We start from the raw sequence: 18,685 nt of genomic DNA, 5'->3' as shown, positions 1-18,685 counted from the left end.
GTCCACCTCACCTACACATGTATCTACGACGTGTCCACCTCACGTACACATGTATCTATGACGTGTCCACCTCACCTACACATGTATCTATGACGCGTCCACCTCACTAACACATGTATCTCTGACGTGTATCTCTGACGTGTCCACCTCACCTACACATGTATCTATGACGCGTCTACCTCACCTACACATGTATCTCTGACGTGTTCACATCACCTATACATGTATCTCTGGCGTGTTCACCTATCCTACATATGTATCTATGACTCAATCGCCTTCCGCATTCGATGAACTTCATGGTCCAGTGGAAAGAAGTTTGTCCAGAAACGGATGGTCGTTGGTTAGATCCTCAGGCGCATCATGCCAAATTTCATTGAAAGATGGCATTTGTGCCCTGCCCATTATAAAACCGGCATTAGTCCAGACATAAATACGGACGGACGCATATCCAAGTCGCAGTGTAAGCTACTGATCTCTGCCTTCCTTGTCTAACCTTACCAATACCTGTATCAAGCCCACGTGTTATGGGTTGTAAGGCCACCTAACCTACTGTTTCTGGCGTATGCACAGTCTGACATGTCCACCAGAACATGCAACCAGGGCTATATTCCTACGTCGTTCTGCCATCTCCTGGTCGCTTGGTCAAGTAGAGAATTGGCACAGTGAGACCAGTAATCAAGACTAACGCATTGGTACAGTGAGACCAGTAATCAAGACCAAATTATTGGTACAGTGAGACCAGCAGTTAAGACCAACGTATTGGCACAGTGAGACCAGTAATCAAGACCAAATTATTGGTACAGTGAGACCAGCAATTAAGACCAACGTATTGGCACAGTGAGACCAGCAATCAAGACCAACGCATTGGTACAGTGAGACCAGTAATCAAGACCAACATATTGGTACACTGAGACCAGTAATCAAGACCAAATTATTGGTACAGTGAGACCAGAAATTAAGACCAACGTATTGGCACAGTGAGACCAGTAATCAAGACCAACATATTGGTACACTGAGACCAGTAATCAAGACCAAATTATTGGTACAGTGAGACCAGAAATTAAGACCAACGTATTGGCACAGTGAGACCAGCAATCAAGACCAACGTATTGGCACAGTGAGACCAGCAATTAAGACCAACGTATTGGCACAGTGAGACCAGAAATTAAGACCAACGTGTGGCACAGTGAGACCAGGAATCAAGTCCAACGTTTGGCACAGTGAGACCAGAAATTAAGACCAACGTATTGGCACAGTGAGACCAGGAATCAAGACCAACGTATTGCCACAGTGAGACCAGCAATCAAGACCAACGTATTGGCACAGTGAGACCAGGAATCAAGACCAACGTATTGCCACAGTGAGACCGGGAATCAGGTGCAACGTATTGGCACAGTGAGACCAGCAATCAGGTAAAACGTATTCACACAGTGAGACCAGCAATCAAGTAAAACGTATTCGCACAATGAGACCAGCATTCAGGTAAAACATATTCACACAGTGAGACCAGCATTCAGGCAAAACGTATTCACACAGTGAGACCAGCAATCAAGTAAAACGTATTCGCACAGTGAGACCAGCATTCAGGTAAAACATATTCACACAATGAGACCAGCATTCAGGTAAAACGTATTCACACAGTGAGACCAGCAATCAAGTAAAACGTATTCGCACAGTGAGACCAGCATTCAGGTAAAACATATTCGCACAGTGAGACCAGCCTTCAGGTAAAACGTATTCGCACAGTGAGACCAGCAATCAGGTAAAACGTATTCACACAGTGAGACCAGCAATCAGGTAAAACGTATTCGCACAGTGAGACCAGCAATCAGGTGCAATGTATTCGCACAGTGAGACCAGCAATCAGGTAAAACGTATTCACACAGTGAGACCAGCATTCAGGTAAAACGTATTCGCACAGTGAGACCAGCCTTCAGGTAAAACATATTCACACAGTGAGACCAGCCTTCAGGTAAAACGCATTCGCACAGTGAGACCAGCAATCAGGTGCAACGTTTTCGCACAGTGAGACCAGCAGTCAGGTAAAACGTATTCACACAGTGAGACCAGCAATCAGGTAAAACGCATTCACACAGTGAGACCAGCAATCAGGTAAAACGTATTCGCACAGTGAAAAGCTAGACTTCCCCCTTGAGAGCAGCGTATTGGCACAATGATAAACGAGCCAGTCGCTTGAGCCGAGCGATTAGCGGATAAATCTTATTCAGTATGTTCTCTGTTACACTACGGCAAACGATGCTCATGTTTTTGAGAGAAGATCGTATTATAACGATAACGTTTGAAGGCTTAACTGTTAACAGGACAGATTTGAGAGCGAAATTAAGCGTTTGCAATTGATCTGGTTCACGCCACGTTTGGATGATTAATCAAAAAGAAACAATAAAATGCCCCAGGGCATACCAAAAACAACTAAATCGTTTACTAGACGTGCTGGATGTTCTCGAGATTAATTGCGTGGCACCCTCATTGCAAAAGAAAAACGCGGGTTGGCTGAAAATACATCCTGTTTCTGTTTCAAACGACTCTGACTGAACAGATATTTTGTCTCAAGCGGTCGATAATACTGGTGAAATATAATTAAATTGCAGCGAAAAGCAATTTTTACATTCGAAAATTGGATTCGTCCAAAGCCATAAAATATTCAAATGTTACTAAGATGTAAACGGTCGCCAAAATGCAACGGCTTGAATATTTACAACGGCATCACCTACAACACCATCGAGTAATTGTTTCTTGTTTGTTTAATTTTTAGCTTCAAGCATATCATTTCTGCATGCTTTCTTTTGTTAAGCAGTGTTTGGGTGTAATACGTTACCATACACAGTTAGCCTTTCAGTTTCAAAGAAGTCTTAAGCTGATCTGGGTCTCAAAGCTAGCAGGGGCGGTGGGGTAGCCTAGTCGTTAAAGCGTTCGCTCGTCACGCTGAAGACCCGGGTTCGATTCCCAACATGGGTACAATGTGTGAAACCCATTTCTGGTGTCCCGCGCCGTGATATTGCTGGAATATTGCAAAGAGCGGCTTAAAACTAAACTCACTCACTCAAAGCTAGCATATGTTATGAAATACGATTAATGAGACACTATTTTACCTATTTGAGGCAGCCGTTTAGCCTTTCAGTTTCAAATACACTTTCCTGTTTTACAGCAGTTATAAGATGTTCATCAGATGGACGAATTTGTGTTCATAATCCTCATTGCTCCTCGCGTATCTTAACATCTTCAGTGACACGTGGCAGTGTATTCACGGGTAATTGATCACACGTGTTGCTAATCTCAGTGTCGGATTAACGGGACGAATTAGTAAGTGATTACGACAGACGGTTGTAATTGGGGCTTTCGGAGTCAGAACGCGGGACTAAATTAACGAGACTAAATTACGTTGATTCAATTTGTTACCAACAAAAGTGTCGGATAAAGCCGATTGTCAGATAAACGAGAGTTGGATTAACGAGACTTGACTGTATGTTGTTTGATTCATTATAATAAACTGCCGTACAAAAGAAGGTACACACCTGGTGTTTTAGGATTATTTGAAAAGTGTTATGATTTTGACTGGCAACTGCGCAATTGGGCATGATATCTGTGGTGTTTTGGCAACATATTAGGAAAGTCTGTGACTTATATATCACTGTAAAAACTCTTTTCAAAACATTTGCGTCGGTTTTTGGAAAGTAATCCAAAAGCTCCGGGTGTGTACTTTCTTTTGTACGCCAGTTTACACTGTATCTGAATGTTGTTGCTACACTGTATCTGAATGTTGTTGCTACACTGTATCTGAATGTTGTTGCTACACTGTATCTGAATGTTGTTGCTACACTGTATCTGAATGTTGTTGCTACACTGTATCTGAATGTTGTTGCTACACTGTATCTGAATGTTGTTGCTACACTGTATCTGAATGTTGTTGCTACACTGTATCTGAATGTTGTTGCTACACTGTATCTGAATGTTGTTGCAAACAGGTTTCCACAACATCATTCCGCTTTGTGTTGTTTTTGTAGAGGTTCAGATCTGTGACGTGAGACGTAGACGATTCCAGGTGTACTTATCCTTGCACATTGTTGTCCAATATACAGTATTCTACCACTAGACCACTTTATCTTATCTTATCTTATTTATATTATATTATATTTATAACTGTTTTATTTTAAACTCAGTTAAGTTTAATCCCCCAAAATTTACATTTTTTGGGGTATGGTGGTTTATCCCTATTAACACACTATTAATTCATTTATTTCAAACCCCACCTACCCCGTCGGCGACATTGGCTATGCTAAAAGCCGACGTTAAACCATTAATTTCGTTCGTTCCAATATACAAGGGCGGCGGGGTAGCCTAGTGGTTAAAGCGTTCGCTCGTCACGACGAAGACCCGGGTTCGATTCCCCACATGGGTACAAAGTGTGAAGCCAATTTCTGGTGTTCCCCGCCCTGATATTGCTGGAATATAGCTAAAAGCGGCGTAAAACCAAACTCACTCCCTCTCACTCCAATATAAAACGTCATGGGAAGGATATTCCCAAACTCTTTTATTTACCAAACCAGATTCCACTAGATGTAAAAATCGCTGAAAATGATATGAAGAGACCTGTTTGCTAGCATGTCCTGTCCTAACAACATCACCGGCCATGAACAGCATTAAAAAAACGTCAAAATACATTTTAACCAGCTATTGTCCTAACAACATCACCCGCGATGAGCAGCATTAAAAAAACGTCAAAACACATATTTAACCAGCTATTGTCCTAACATCATCCGCGATGAGCAGCATTAAAAAACGTCAAAACACATTTTTAACCAGCTATTGTCCCAACAACATCACCCGCCATGAACAGCATTAAAAAAACGTCAAAACACATATTTAACCAGCTATTGTCCTAACAACATCACCCGCCATGAACAGCATTAAAAAAACGTCAAAACACATATTTAACCAGCTATTGTCCTAACAACATCACCCGCCATGAACAGCATTAAAAAAACGTCAAAACACATTTTTAACTAGCTATTGTCAGCTGCTAACCGTATATCAGTTGAAAATATTGCTTTATTTATGTATCATACTATTATGAAGAGAAATTTGCTCAGCTGTTGAACATTGTATAAACTATGTATTGTACTATTTATCCGTGGCCTTCAGTGTTCTGAATAAACATTGATTGATTGAACAGAATATGAATAAAGAATATGTTTTTGTCGCTTGACGCCGCACCCATGCTTTGTTATTGAATGTAGGAAAGAAAGTCACAGGACAAATGTCACAATAACCAATTTTATTAAGTTCATGACATACTGTACCTCTTTGTACATTTCCACCAGATTTCGTTGTTACGACTTGCATGCTTACTGTACATGTGTCCTTCAAATACTATTTTCAAACCGCCTTTGTTGCCCTTAATAAAATACATGATGGAAAAGTAATTATGGTCATAGTGTTTTGAAAACATTTGAAAGACCACTTTATTAAACAAAACACGGTGTACTCGCTCTAACACTCAGTCAGAATCAGAAACTAATGACACAAAAAGATAAAAAATCTATTGTGGTCAGTGTTTATATATACTCATGCCAATAATGGTTGTCACCCCCTTCAAGTTTTTAATTGGAGAGGGGTGTGGGAATTGTGGTGGTGTGGGTGGGGTTGGGGTGGGGGGGGGTGACAACCATTATTGGCATGAGTATATATTATTATGATTGTATTGTGACTTTTGTCCGTGACATTTGTTTCTGTGGTTTTCTTTCCGATCACCGTTTTAATGCAATGGCGGTTTGTAAAGAAACCTAACAAAGAAGTGATGACCTGAACATCCATGACAACTAACGACAAACGTAACAAATGAGAAAACACCTAACAATAACAGAAATAGTGCGAAACGTGCGAGCCTATTACCATGTTACATAAGTAACAGCCTGTCGACTTGCCAGCCTGTAAACAAGCTGCCACGCTGTGAATACGGGCTCCCTGCTAATATAACACATTATACAGTGTTATCACAACCTGCAGCTTATGCCATGGTAATTATATGTGTTCTTTATTCATCAAATGCATATTGGCACTACAGAGCTCCAGCACAATAGGTCGCTGCTTTTGGAACTTTCCAAACAAGCAATCTGCTTTGTACTTTATGTACTAATTAGTGTATATATCATAAAGGATATTGGAATATGGATCGCGACGGGAAGTCTGACCCACTTAGCTGCCATCGACAAACTAATGTTTATGTGTAAATGTTAACTTGATACATCTGTATTAAATGGCACATCTCGTTATCACATATAATGTAGCTGAGATGGTCGTGATCAATTTCGAAAACCATATCTACAAAAGCCATGATGCTATCGAACAGGCAAATGTTATCTCTAATATTAAACGAGAGTCAATATCATGATTGAGCTGGTGGAAAATGCGGTGCTTACTGATATTTTAAATGTCTGATTGTTATATCGTTCGGCCGTTAAAGTATTTAACAGTTAGTTGTAAAACTCAGGAAGAGGTTAAAGAATTCCTTGCAATACCGGAAAGATTAGAGGGACATAAATATGTTATATAAATAATGGACTTATCAATATACATGACTTACTTGAATAATAGACACGTCGATACGCATCACTTACTTGAATAATGGACACGTCGATACGCATCACTTACTTGAATAATGGACACGTCGATACGCATCACTTACATGAATAATGGACACGTTGATACGCATCACTTACTTGAATAATGGACACGTCAATACGCATCACTTACATGAATAATGGACACGTCAATACGCATCATTTACATGAATAATGGACACGTCAATACGCATCACTTACATGAATAATGGACACGTCAATACGCATCACTTACATGAATAATGGACACGTCAATACGCATCACTTACTTGAATAATGGACACGTCGATACGCATCACTTACTTGAATAATGGACACGTCGATACGCATCACTTACATGAATAATGGACACGTCGATATGCATCACTTACTTGAATAATGGACACGTCAATACGCATCACTTACATGAATAATCGACACGTCAAAACGTATCACTTACATGAATAATGGACACGTCAATACGCATCACTTACATGAATAATGGACACGTCGATACGCATCACTTACTTGAATAATGGACACGTCAATACGCATCACTTACTTGAATAATGGACGCGTCAATACGCATCATTTACATGAATAATGGACACGTCAATACGCATCACTTACATGAATAATGGACACGTCAATACGCATCACTTACATGAATAATGGACACGTCAATACGCATCACTTACATGAATAATGGACACGTCAATACGCATCACTTACTTGAATAATGGACACGTCAATACGCATCACTTACTTAAATAATGGACACGTCAATACGCATCACCTTCTTGAATAATGGACACGTCAATACGCATCACTTACATGAATAATGGACACGTCAATACGCATCACTTACATGAATAATGGACACGTAAATACGCATCACTTACATGAATAATGGACACGTCAATACGCATCACCTTCTTGAATAATGGACACGTCGATACGCATCACTTACATGAATAATGAACACGTCGATACGCATCACTTACATGAATAATGGCCATATCAATATACATCACTTACTTGAATAATGGACTCACTTAGATGATTCGTCAATACACCTAAATGCGTTCCAGTTACAATAAATATTGTAGTTCATTCTTAAAAGACGCGGTTTGAACATTATTGAAACATACAAAAATATCCCTTTCTACGAGTAACCACAGTAACGGAACAGTTATGTGACAAATACACTCCATATACCACAGTGAGTTAGTCGCTTTTAGCAATATTCCCTCAGATAGGGACTTCACACATTGTTCCCATGTGAGAGTCGAACCCAGGTCTTCAGCATGACGGACGAACCCCCAACAACCACCACACGCCACCCAACCCCAACCCCCCAACCCCCAACCCCAAACCCCCCATATACCACAGAACGCCCGTACGAATTATAAACATGTAACCAAGTTACATTGAAACAATGCACACATTATCATTAAGATTGAAGACTTTCATGTGGTTTTAGTGTTTATGTAGTTCTAAATGTAAACCTTCTCCACAACCGATTTCAACGTAACCGAGATAGTGCTGCTGCTCGTCCCCCCTCTCTCTCTCTCTTTCTGAAGTCCAGCCACAACACTCCTATCGACAGAGGTCTATACTGGCTTCTAATCAAACAACGAATCGCTTTCAAATTTTACTGTCTTGCATACCAATGGTACACTTAATCGAACCCTAGTTATTTCTGGGACCTGCTTCTGCTCATCACTCCAAATGGAAGGATCCGACCCGATACCAAACATTTGATCTGTGTACTTCAAGTAAAAACTCTCTCTAGTCATGGACAAATAACTTTTTCCTTCGCTACTGGTGCTATCATTATCCAAATCAGCAGCAGCAGCAGCAGCATCAACATCATCATCATCATCATCATCATCATCATCATCATCATCATCATCATCATCGTCGTCGTCGTCGTCGTAGTAGTAGTAGTAAATATACACATGAACACTACCATATGCCCATGGCTACAACCAAACTTTCTGCGAAATAAGTTGCTCTTTTTTAGATGCATTTATTCATGAAACAAAGATTAAATATGAATAACGAACACATGTTTTGTTCAAGTCTGTTATGCTTGGAAATAATATTGAAATAAGGTTTCGCCGACGTCGTCAGATATTAAACCAAAATTGGCCATCTCATGTCCACAATCGGTATGACCTATTCACAAACCACCAAAGAAACAAAGCTACATCCTCTGTACAGTCTCAGTGTTTCACGAATGTTAATTCGCAATGATTACAGAGATATTACTCGAGGACATGAAGACCTCAGCAGCCATTCCTTCGCATCTGGCATATTGCCGAAGACTTCTTGTGCCAGAACAGATTTGTAACATATCCCCATGGAACAAGATAATTTCAAATAATAGAATAATCAAAAGAGTATTTCTTTCATCATCCGAAAACAAACAACAATCTTCGAATGAAGATGGTCTCTAAGCAAACACGTCTCCACTCACACCTACAAGTTTCTCCAAACAAGGTCACGTCAGATCAAGGTCACGTCAGTCATGTTCTTGTGTAGAACCAAATTGTACTTATTCAAGTCAACATTTTACACGATATTTGAACTTGTACACCGCTATCGTGACTGTTGACTGTTTACAGTACTCCATTGGTGCTGGAACATGTTAGAGGTCAGATTCGGCAAATATAGCATGACGCACTGCGTTACCATCGAACGGCGTTTCTAATGGCAGAGGTCAACGATCCTAATCTGGTTCTGTTTCACTGATAAAACACCACTACTGGCGGTCATTCGTTACAGATCACAATTAAGGGTTTGGTTAGTTCAAACAGAATCACAGTCAGTTCCTGTGTTATTTGTGATGACATAATTTATAGCTGCTCAAGAGCGTCATAAATATTTGTATATGAGGAGGTGTGTTATGGTTAGCGTGGTGTTTATGTTCTGTGTAATTGATGAAGGGGCGTTCTGCTGCTGGTGACAAATATTGACACTGTTGCCATGATCTGACAACACCGGATGCATTTCGGTAATAATTACATATTATGACATGTACTTTTTTCACAGAAGTACAGAAAATGCTAATGCATCTTTTAATGATGGGTGAACGAGCAATAGTGGAACTGTCCCAACATAGTGCTGTTGTCAGCAATATTACAGCTGTATAACGGCGTGGCTGTTTTCAGGTATATTACAGCTGTATCACCGCAGTGCTGTTATCAGCAATATTACAGCTGTATGACTGCGGGGCTGTTATCAGCAATATTACAGGTGTATCACGGCAGTACTATTGTCAGCAATATAACAGCTGTATCACCGCAGTGCTGCTATCAGCAATATTACAGCTGTATCACGGCAGTACTGTTGTCGCAATATTACAGCTGTATCACGGCAGTACTGTTTCAGCAATATTACAGCTGTATCACGGCGGTGCTGTCATCAGCAATATAACAGAAGTATCACCGCAGTTCTGTTGTCCGCAATATCACAGCTGTATCACGGGGGGTGATGTTATCAGCAATATCACAGCTGTATCACGGCGGTGCTGTTATCAGCAATATTACAGCTGCATTACGGCGGTGATGTTATCAGCAATATTACAGCAGCTGTATCATGGCAGTGCTGTTGTCAGCAATATTACAGCTGTATCACAGTACTACTGACGATGCTGGATTGCACACAACACTATTAAATACTCCAACTGACTTTATATCGATTGTAAAAATAGCTGATCCATCCGATATGATATCCTTCAATAATCTATTAAAACACATAATGGCGTGGTACTGCCGCAGCAACTCAAGGTCACCATTACCACGCACCGATCTAATGTCCGCGAGGAGCTTCAACGTTGAATGTTTTGTGTAAGGAAAGCAGAAGATAAGGGGATGAAGCCTCTGAAATGGTATGCTAACTGCCATCAGTCGACCGCGCCATTATGATAAGGATTCGGCATATCATTTGCAAGTCTTATGAAGCAAATAGAATATAAACAAGCAGGGCTATTTGCTGCTATTAGATCACACACTTGTACTCCTAAAAGAGCAAACGCAATACATCAATATCCACCAATCCCTTGACGTTCCGCCTGATGCATCACTAAGGGGATACCTACTGAATTTACTGAGAATTGGTAGCTTTTATTGTGCCAGATTTGTATAGTTATTAATGAACTACAAATACGAGGTACAATCCAATTGTTTAAACACGGGAAGAACGTTAATATGTTGCCATGGCAACACACGGTCTGAGGGGACGCGGGATTACTTATAGACAACATCTGACTGTTATGGCTTGTACTGAAGTGACCACTTGGGACCAATGATCAGCGTCTTCATTTCCTGAACGTATTTATTGCAGGTGTCTCTTGTACAAGTTGCATAGTGGTAGAACGGGGAATGTACGAGTCTCTTGTACAAGTTGGATAGTGGTAGAACGGGGAATGTACGGAGTATCTTGTACAAATTGGATAGTGGTAGAACGGGGAATGTACGGAGTATCTTGTACCAGTTGGATAGTGGTAGAGCGGGAATGTACGAGTCTCTTGTACAAGTTGGATAGTGGTAGACAGGGTATGTAGGTAGTTTCTTGTACAAGTTGGACAATGGTAGGGTGAGGAATGTACGGAGTCGCTTGGAGAAGTTGGATAGTGGTGGACATGGCATGTAGGTAGTCTCTTGTACAAGTTGGACAATGGAAGGGTGGGGAATGTACGGAATCTCTTGTACAAGTTGGATAGCGGTGGGGCAGGATATGTACGGAGTCTCTTGTACAAGTTGGATAGTGGTAGACAGGGCATGTAGTTAGTCTTTTGTACAAGTTGGACAATGGAAGGGTGGGGAATGTACGGAGTCTCTTGCATAAGTTGGATAGTGGCGGTGAGGGGTATGTAGGTAGTCTCTTCTACCAGTTGGATAGTTGTGGGGTAGCGTATGTGAGAAGTCTCCTGTACAAGTTGGATAGTGGTAGGACGGGGTATGTAAAATGCTTGAAACGCTACTGGGATTTTGGTATTTGTTATAGTATAATGTTAAAGTGTAAGTATGTATATTAGTAAAACATGTTAGTTATAACAGAATATCAATGGCAAATATATACACATGTATTTGTGATAAGTGTAAATGGCAAATCTAACTATTCCCTGTTAGAGTATATGAATGTAAAATGTTTTCATTTGTAATAAGTTCATGTCAATGGCAAATGTTCCCCGTTTATAACGGTTTCAAGTCAACTATCTATACACAACCTCCAGTTTAAAATGTTGGTTATATGTGAGAACATGTATGTCAACTATCGATACACAATCTCCAGTATCTGTTGTAGATGGGAAGGAGGACAATGACGCTGTTGTGACAGGTGTCTTTATGCGAGTAGATGCAGCAGCTGGGATGGAGATACATTGTCTTCAGTAACACCACCTCCGCGGTGAGACAAATAGTGTATCTATATTATCACAGTAATTGAGGGTCACCCATGGAAGCATTCAGAGGCGATAACGAGGATCCACGATTCGGATAAACGATTGACCTGGGGTGGGGATGGGGTGTTGATGGGGGTTTGGATGGGGGAGTTGTTTAGAAATGGGGAATGGATGGGACTTGGGAAGCATTCAGAGGCGATAACGCGCATCTACTATTCGGATAAACGATTGACCTGGGGTGGGGATGGGGTGTTGATGGGGTAAGGATGGGGAGTTTGGATGGGGAGTTGTTTAGAAATAACGGGGAATGGATGGGACTTGGGGAAGCATTCAGAGGCGATAACGCGGATACACTATTCGGATAAACGATTGACCTGGGTGGGATGGGGTGTTGATGGGGGTTTGATGGGGAGTTGTTTAGAAATGGGGAATGGATGGGACTTGGGAAGCATTCAGAGGCGATAACGCGCATCCACTATTCGGATAAACGATTGACCTGGGGTGGGATGGGGTGTTGATGGGGGTTTGGATGGGGAGTTGTTTAGAAATGGGAATGGATGGGACTTGGGAAGCATTCAGAGGCGATAACGCGCATCCACTATTCGGATAAACGATTGACCTGGGGTGGGGATGGGGTGTTGATGGGGGTTTGGATGGGGGAGTTGTTTAGAAATGGGGAATGGATGGGACTTGGGAAGCATTCAGAGGCGATAACGCGCATCCACTATTCGGATAAACGATTGACCTGGGGTGGGGATGGGGTGTTGATGGGGGTTTGGATGGGGGAGTTGTTTAGAAATGGGGAATGGATGGGACTTGGGAAGCATTCAGAGGCGATAACGCGCATCCACTATTCGGATAAACGATTGACCTGGGGTGGGATGGGGTGTTGATGGGGGTTTGGATGGGGAGTTGTTTAGAAATGGGGAATGGATGGGACTTGGGAAGCATTCAGAGGCGATAACGCGCATCCACTATTCGGATAAACGATTGACCTGGGGTGGGGATGGGGTGTTGATGGGGGTTTGGATGGGGAGTTGTTTAGAAATGGGGAATGGATGGACTTTAGAAATGGGGCGAATGGGATGGATAGACTTTGGGTGGGCATTCAGAGGCGATAATGGGGAGTTGTTTAGAAATCCAATGGATTCGCGGATACTATTCGGATAAACGATTGACCTGGGGTGGGATGGGGTGTTGATGGGGGTTTGGATGGGGAGTTGTTTAGAAATGAGGAAATGGATGGGACTTGGGAAGCATTCAGAGGCGATAACGCGCATCCACTATTCGGATAAACGATTGACCTGGGGTGGGGATGGGGTGTTGATGGGGGTTTGGATGGGGGAGTTGTTTAGAAATGGGGAATGGATGGGACTTGGGAAGCATTCAGAGGCGATAACGCGGATACACTATTCGGATAAACGATTGACCTGGGGTGGGGATGGGGTGTTGATGGGGGTAAGGATGGTGGTGGGAGTCCATGGGGGGATTGTGTCGGGATGGGGTGGGGAATGTGATATTGATGGAGGTTCCATCATGATTGGGGTCCCTAATTGCCCTAGATATGCTGTTAACATAAGGGTCTCTTACAACAGATGCACTCCGAACTCACCCCTACCCCCCTCCTCTCTCCCACCGTCTATAAAAATCCATCATTGGATGTGTGTGAGACATATAATATGTAAGTCAATGTTATTTAACTTTAAAGACTCACCTATGGTTGAGACGACGGTGCCAACGAAGTAGAACGCTCCGGGGAAGTCCCAACGTGGCCGCTTGTCCCCCACTATACCAGCTGTCTCCGCCCGACCGTGTAGGTCTAGAAGAGCCTGGAGCTGGGACCGGTTTACTTCCGGGTACTGGCTCAAAAAGGTATCCACAGCATCCTGGTAATCCTTCCTCTCCGTGGCTTCGTTTTCTGCCTCCAACAACATAAATATCCCGGCACCCGCCACCATGTAAATAGCCATCACTACGAACAGTAGGATAAAACGGGCGTTGTCTTCTCGTAGGTGAAGGAGAGCACAGCACCCCCTCCTCCCCGGCCGGCTCATGCTGCCACACTCCCGGGCTGATACCCGCCACGCCCCCACACCGATCCTCACACACACACCTGGATCTCGGGGGATGCCGTCACACCGTTGCGTTGTCAACAAAAACAAACATATATCAGATAAGCGTGTGACAGGTTGTCAGGTAAATTACATAAGCCTTGTCCATCGTATCAAAACTGACCACGGTGACGTATCATCTAGTCATTTTAAGTTTCCTTCTTGGACCCATTCCGTTTAGTACTTTCAGAAGCAATGTTGTCGCTTGTTAGAATACCCCGTAACGGGACTGAGTTCATTAAGCCATGTCAGCAGGTGCCCGGGTAAACCTTACCATGGCGAACACAAACAATTACTCCAGGTGAAGTCGCGAAACACCCGTATCTCATCCCGAGCCGCTTCTGCAACGTCACTCTCCTAATCAGGTCATGTACCTCTCAAGAGACTGTCAGAGCCCCCTCTCAATTATCCCCATTTCCGTATATTCCATCCTCCCTGTTCCTCTGCATCTCTTCTTGACAGGCCCTCTGGATATCACTGTTGGACATTGACCGTCTCTCTGTGACAAGTTTCAGTGGTGGAGGTATGTCCGCTACAGATCCCGACTTTATGACTCGGCATCGCCCGGGCTCTGTCAGTTGTCACTACAGAGTAGTGGATACGTACAACTCAGCATTATCGTCAATATCTGGTAGGCTGAGCGAGTGAAGCAGCAGCATAGGCTGGCATGAGACTCACTGACGGCCTGCCTGCCTGACGGGGTGATCAGCAGCTCACCAGCAACATGTGCGACAATAACTCTCATCATTAAACACTAGCTACTTTTGGTGGCAGCGCTGGGCCTGTAATTACGGCAACATTGCCACGGGATGAATACAATCAAAATATAAACACTGGATGGTCGTCACAGCAGATGCGCGTCATCTGCGGGGATCAGTGCCATGTAGGACACATCCTCATCAGAGCAGATGCTGATTTGTCGCATCATCTCATGATAATCGCACCTTGACACACTGAAAGATAATTACAACTTATATAACGGCATTGTAAAGCGCGAGGTAGATAACAGATTATAAGGATGGATGGATGAATAGAAGGATGGATAGAGAGATTTAGAGATTGGGGGAGAGATAGATCAATGATGGGGTATACGTATGTGGGCATGGATGGATGGATAGATAGAAAGGTAGATGGATGAAAGGATGGATGAGTGGATGGATGGATGATTGGGTGAATGTATGGACGTAAGAAAGATAGATGGATGAATAGATAGAGGTAGGGATAGACAGACAGACAGACAGTTACCCCAGTAAGGCTTTCAGAGGACACAGTACACACAGACCACTACAATGAACGTGCAAAATGATCTATCATTATTCTTTTAATCCCGGCCTATTCCGGGCTTTTTAGCTTGAACCAAACGCAAAATGAATTTTCAAAGAAATTGACAAAAAGGATCGCATGAATGTGTTTTGAAATGAGTTCATTCATAACAAATGCAAACACACAAACATCTTGTTCCATTTTTGCTAACACGGACTAATCGTTCCGTAAACACAGAATGCACAGCCTGTACAAGAGGTAATCACAAATTAAATTCAATGTTTATGGAAATGTACACGCAAAAAAACCGTGTAGTTATGCAAATTGTTTCTTTCTTCCGCGCGGATTTACACGAAGAGTGCACACAGGCTTATATCACCATAAACGCAAATGCATATTCATGTCAATCATTATGAATATAAATCTTAGTTACTGCAAATACTGCATTTTTTTGCTGTAAAATGGTGTTGCTGTACGACTCTGGCCTTCACTGAGATAGGATGGTGCTCACCGAAGTCTTCATTTCCTAATATCAAAATAGTGTTGGTATGGTGCAGTCTTTACCTCGCCGGAGAGAATTGGTGTAAATACTGGACCCTTTTCTTCATTTCGTTAGAGAGAAATAGTGGACCCAAGTCTTAGTCTAGCAAGGGAGAAATATTGTAAAAATTGAAACTAGTTTTCACCTGAGTAGGGTTATATACTCTCCCAAAAAAGAAACGCATATAGGAATTTCAACTGTATTTTTATGTTTATTTTGAAACATCTTGTAGGCTTTATGCGTCAATGAAATATAACGAAATTGCACACTGGGAATGCAGACTTATCCGTCTTTGGCACCAACTCGAGGAAAGTCAGTTTGAGTGCCACATGGAGACGTGTGGTGGCGCTGAAGTCAATACCTCGTGTGACCACCGTGGGCATCCAGAACTGCACGGCATCGCCTCGGCATCGAACGAATAAGTCTCAGAATCTCGTGTTGCCCAATCGCAGCCCACTCTGCCTGTAGTGCCTGTGCGAGTTGCTGAAGTGTCTGGGGCTGAGGGTTACGGCGTCGCACCCGTCTGTCCAGGGCATCCCACAGATGTTCGATCGGGTTTAAGTCCGGTGATCTTGAGGGCCAGGGGAGCACATTGATGTTGTGGTTCTGGAGGAAGTCTCTAGTGTGACGTGCTGTGTTGGGCCTGGCATTGTCCTGTTGAAACAACTCCCTCTGGCGATCAATGATTGGAAGGAGGTGTGGGCGTAGGATTTCGTCACAGTACCGTTGAGCTGTCAGGTTGCCCTGGATCATCACCAAATCACCTCTCTTACGGTAGGTGATCGCTCCCCACATCATAACACTTCCCCGGCCGAATCTGTCCACCTGGGGAACGCAAGCGTCGGCGAAACGTTCACGTCGACGTCTGTACACCCGCAATAGAAATCGTGATTCATCACTGAACCAGATTCTACGCCAATTCGGTAGGTTCCAGGCCTGAACGTTGGTGCACCACTGAACTCGATGTCGACGATGTTGTTGTCGCAGCACAGGGCCAAAATAGGGTCTTCTGGCACGTAAACCAGCCTCTCTCGAACTGTTCCTGACGGTCTGTGCAGAAAGCCTCCTCAATCCGGGTATTTGTCGAGCGGTACTGGTCGCCGTAGCTGTTCGATGACGCAGGTGATGTACCCGGATGTAGCGATCCTGCGCCGCAGTGGTCGCTCGAGGTCGCCCACTACGAGGGGCATCTGCTACCGCATTCTGCCGGCGATATCTCTCCCAGAGCCGTGAAATGGTGCTTTGGTGAACATTCATGCTTCGGGCAACTGCACGTTGAGACTGGCCAGCTTCAAGCAAACCGATGGCGATATGACGGTTGGCTTCACTTAGACGTGGCATTTTGCGTTTGTCAATAATATTCCAAATACAGTGAATAATCGACAGACAGCGATCAACCTTTTTTACCCATCATTGAGACTATCTGATCCCCAACTTTCACATGCATAGTATTCTGTGACACTACACGCCGAAATTGAAAATCATGCTGTTAAATACGGGTATTTTACGGATGGTGCGTTTTGTTGTCATGTTTCAAAACATAAACACCATAGGACTCATAAACAAAGCAAAACCTTTTGTAAAATGAATCACGTTTTAATTCATTGCTACATGAAATTACTATTTTCATGATGCGTTTCGTTTTGGGGAGAGTATATATTGTTGACACGGGGCCTAGTCTTAGACCTAAGTCACATTGCTTGAGATAAGCGTCGACACAGGACCTCGGCCTTCAACTCACCAGAGAGAAATAGCATTGATATGGGATCCTAGTCTTCACCTCTCCATCCAGATATAGTGTTGATATACTGCCCTTGACTTCACCTCTCTAGAGTGAAATAGCATTGATATGGGACCCTAGTCTTCACCTCCACACAGATATAGTGTTGATATACTGCCCTTGACTTCACCTCTCTAGAGAGAAATAGCATTGATATGGGACCCTAGTCTTCACCTCCCACAGATATAGTGTTGATATACTGCCCTTGACTTCACCTCTCTAGAGTGAAATTGCATTGATATAGTACCCTAGTCTTCACCTCCACACAGACATAGTGCTGATATACTACCCTTGACTTCACCTCCACAAAGATAGAGTGGATATACTGCCCTTGACTTCACTCACCAGTGTTGATATACTTCACCAGAGTGAAACACCATTGATATGGGACCCTAGTCTTCACCTCCACAGAGATAGAGTGTTGATATACTGCCCTTGACTTCACCTCTCTAGAGAGAAATAGCATTGATATGGGACCCTAGTCTTCACCTCCCCACAGATATAGTGCTGACTGCCCTTGACTTCACCTCTAGAGTAGCATTGATATGGGACCCTAGTTTTCACCTCCACACAGATATAGTGTTGATATACTGCCCTTGACTTCACCTCTCTAGAGAGAAATAGCATTGATATGGGACCCAAGTCTTCACCTCCACAGAGAGAGTGTTGATATACTGCCCTTGACTTCACCTCACCAGAGTGAAACACCATTGATATGGGACCCTAGTCTTCACCTCCACAAAGATAGAGTGTTGATACTGCCCTTGACTTCACCTCACCAGAGTGAAACACCATTGATATGGGACCCTAGTCTTCACCTTCACAGAGATAGAGTGTTGATATACTGCCCTTGACTTCACCTCTCTAGAGTGAAATAGCATTGATATGGGACCCTAGTCTTCACCTCCACAGAGATAGAGTGTTGATATACTGCCCTTGACTTCACCTCACCAGAGTGAAACA

At 43.0% G+C, this 18,685-nt stretch overlaps 1 protein-coding gene across 1 annotated transcript in view; it reads right to left on the bottom strand.

Moving 5' to 3' along the window:
• LOC124279981 (potassium channel subfamily K member 12-like) overlaps positions 1–14,806 on the bottom strand; it is a 66,284-nt gene extending 51,478 nt beyond the window's left edge. The window contains exon 1 of the mRNA XM_046715861.1: positions 13,742–14,806. Within this exon, the coding sequence (XP_046571817.1) occupies positions 13,742–14,081 (340 nt within the window). The 5' untranslated portion in view covers positions 14,082–14,806. The remainder of the gene's footprint in view (positions 1–13,741) is intronic.
• Between the last annotated feature and the right edge of the window lie 3,879 nt (positions 14,807–18,685).

This window comes from Haliotis rubra, unplaced genomic scaffold (genome assembly GCF_003918875.1).
Source record: "Haliotis rubra isolate DU_JTF1 unplaced genomic scaffold, ASM391887v1 Scf26, whole genome shotgun sequence".
Lineage (NCBI taxonomy): Eukaryota > Metazoa > Mollusca > Gastropoda > Lepetellida > Haliotidae > Haliotis > Haliotis rubra.
Note: the sequence above shows the minus strand (reverse complement) of the source record. Positions and strands in the feature narration are given on the sequence as shown.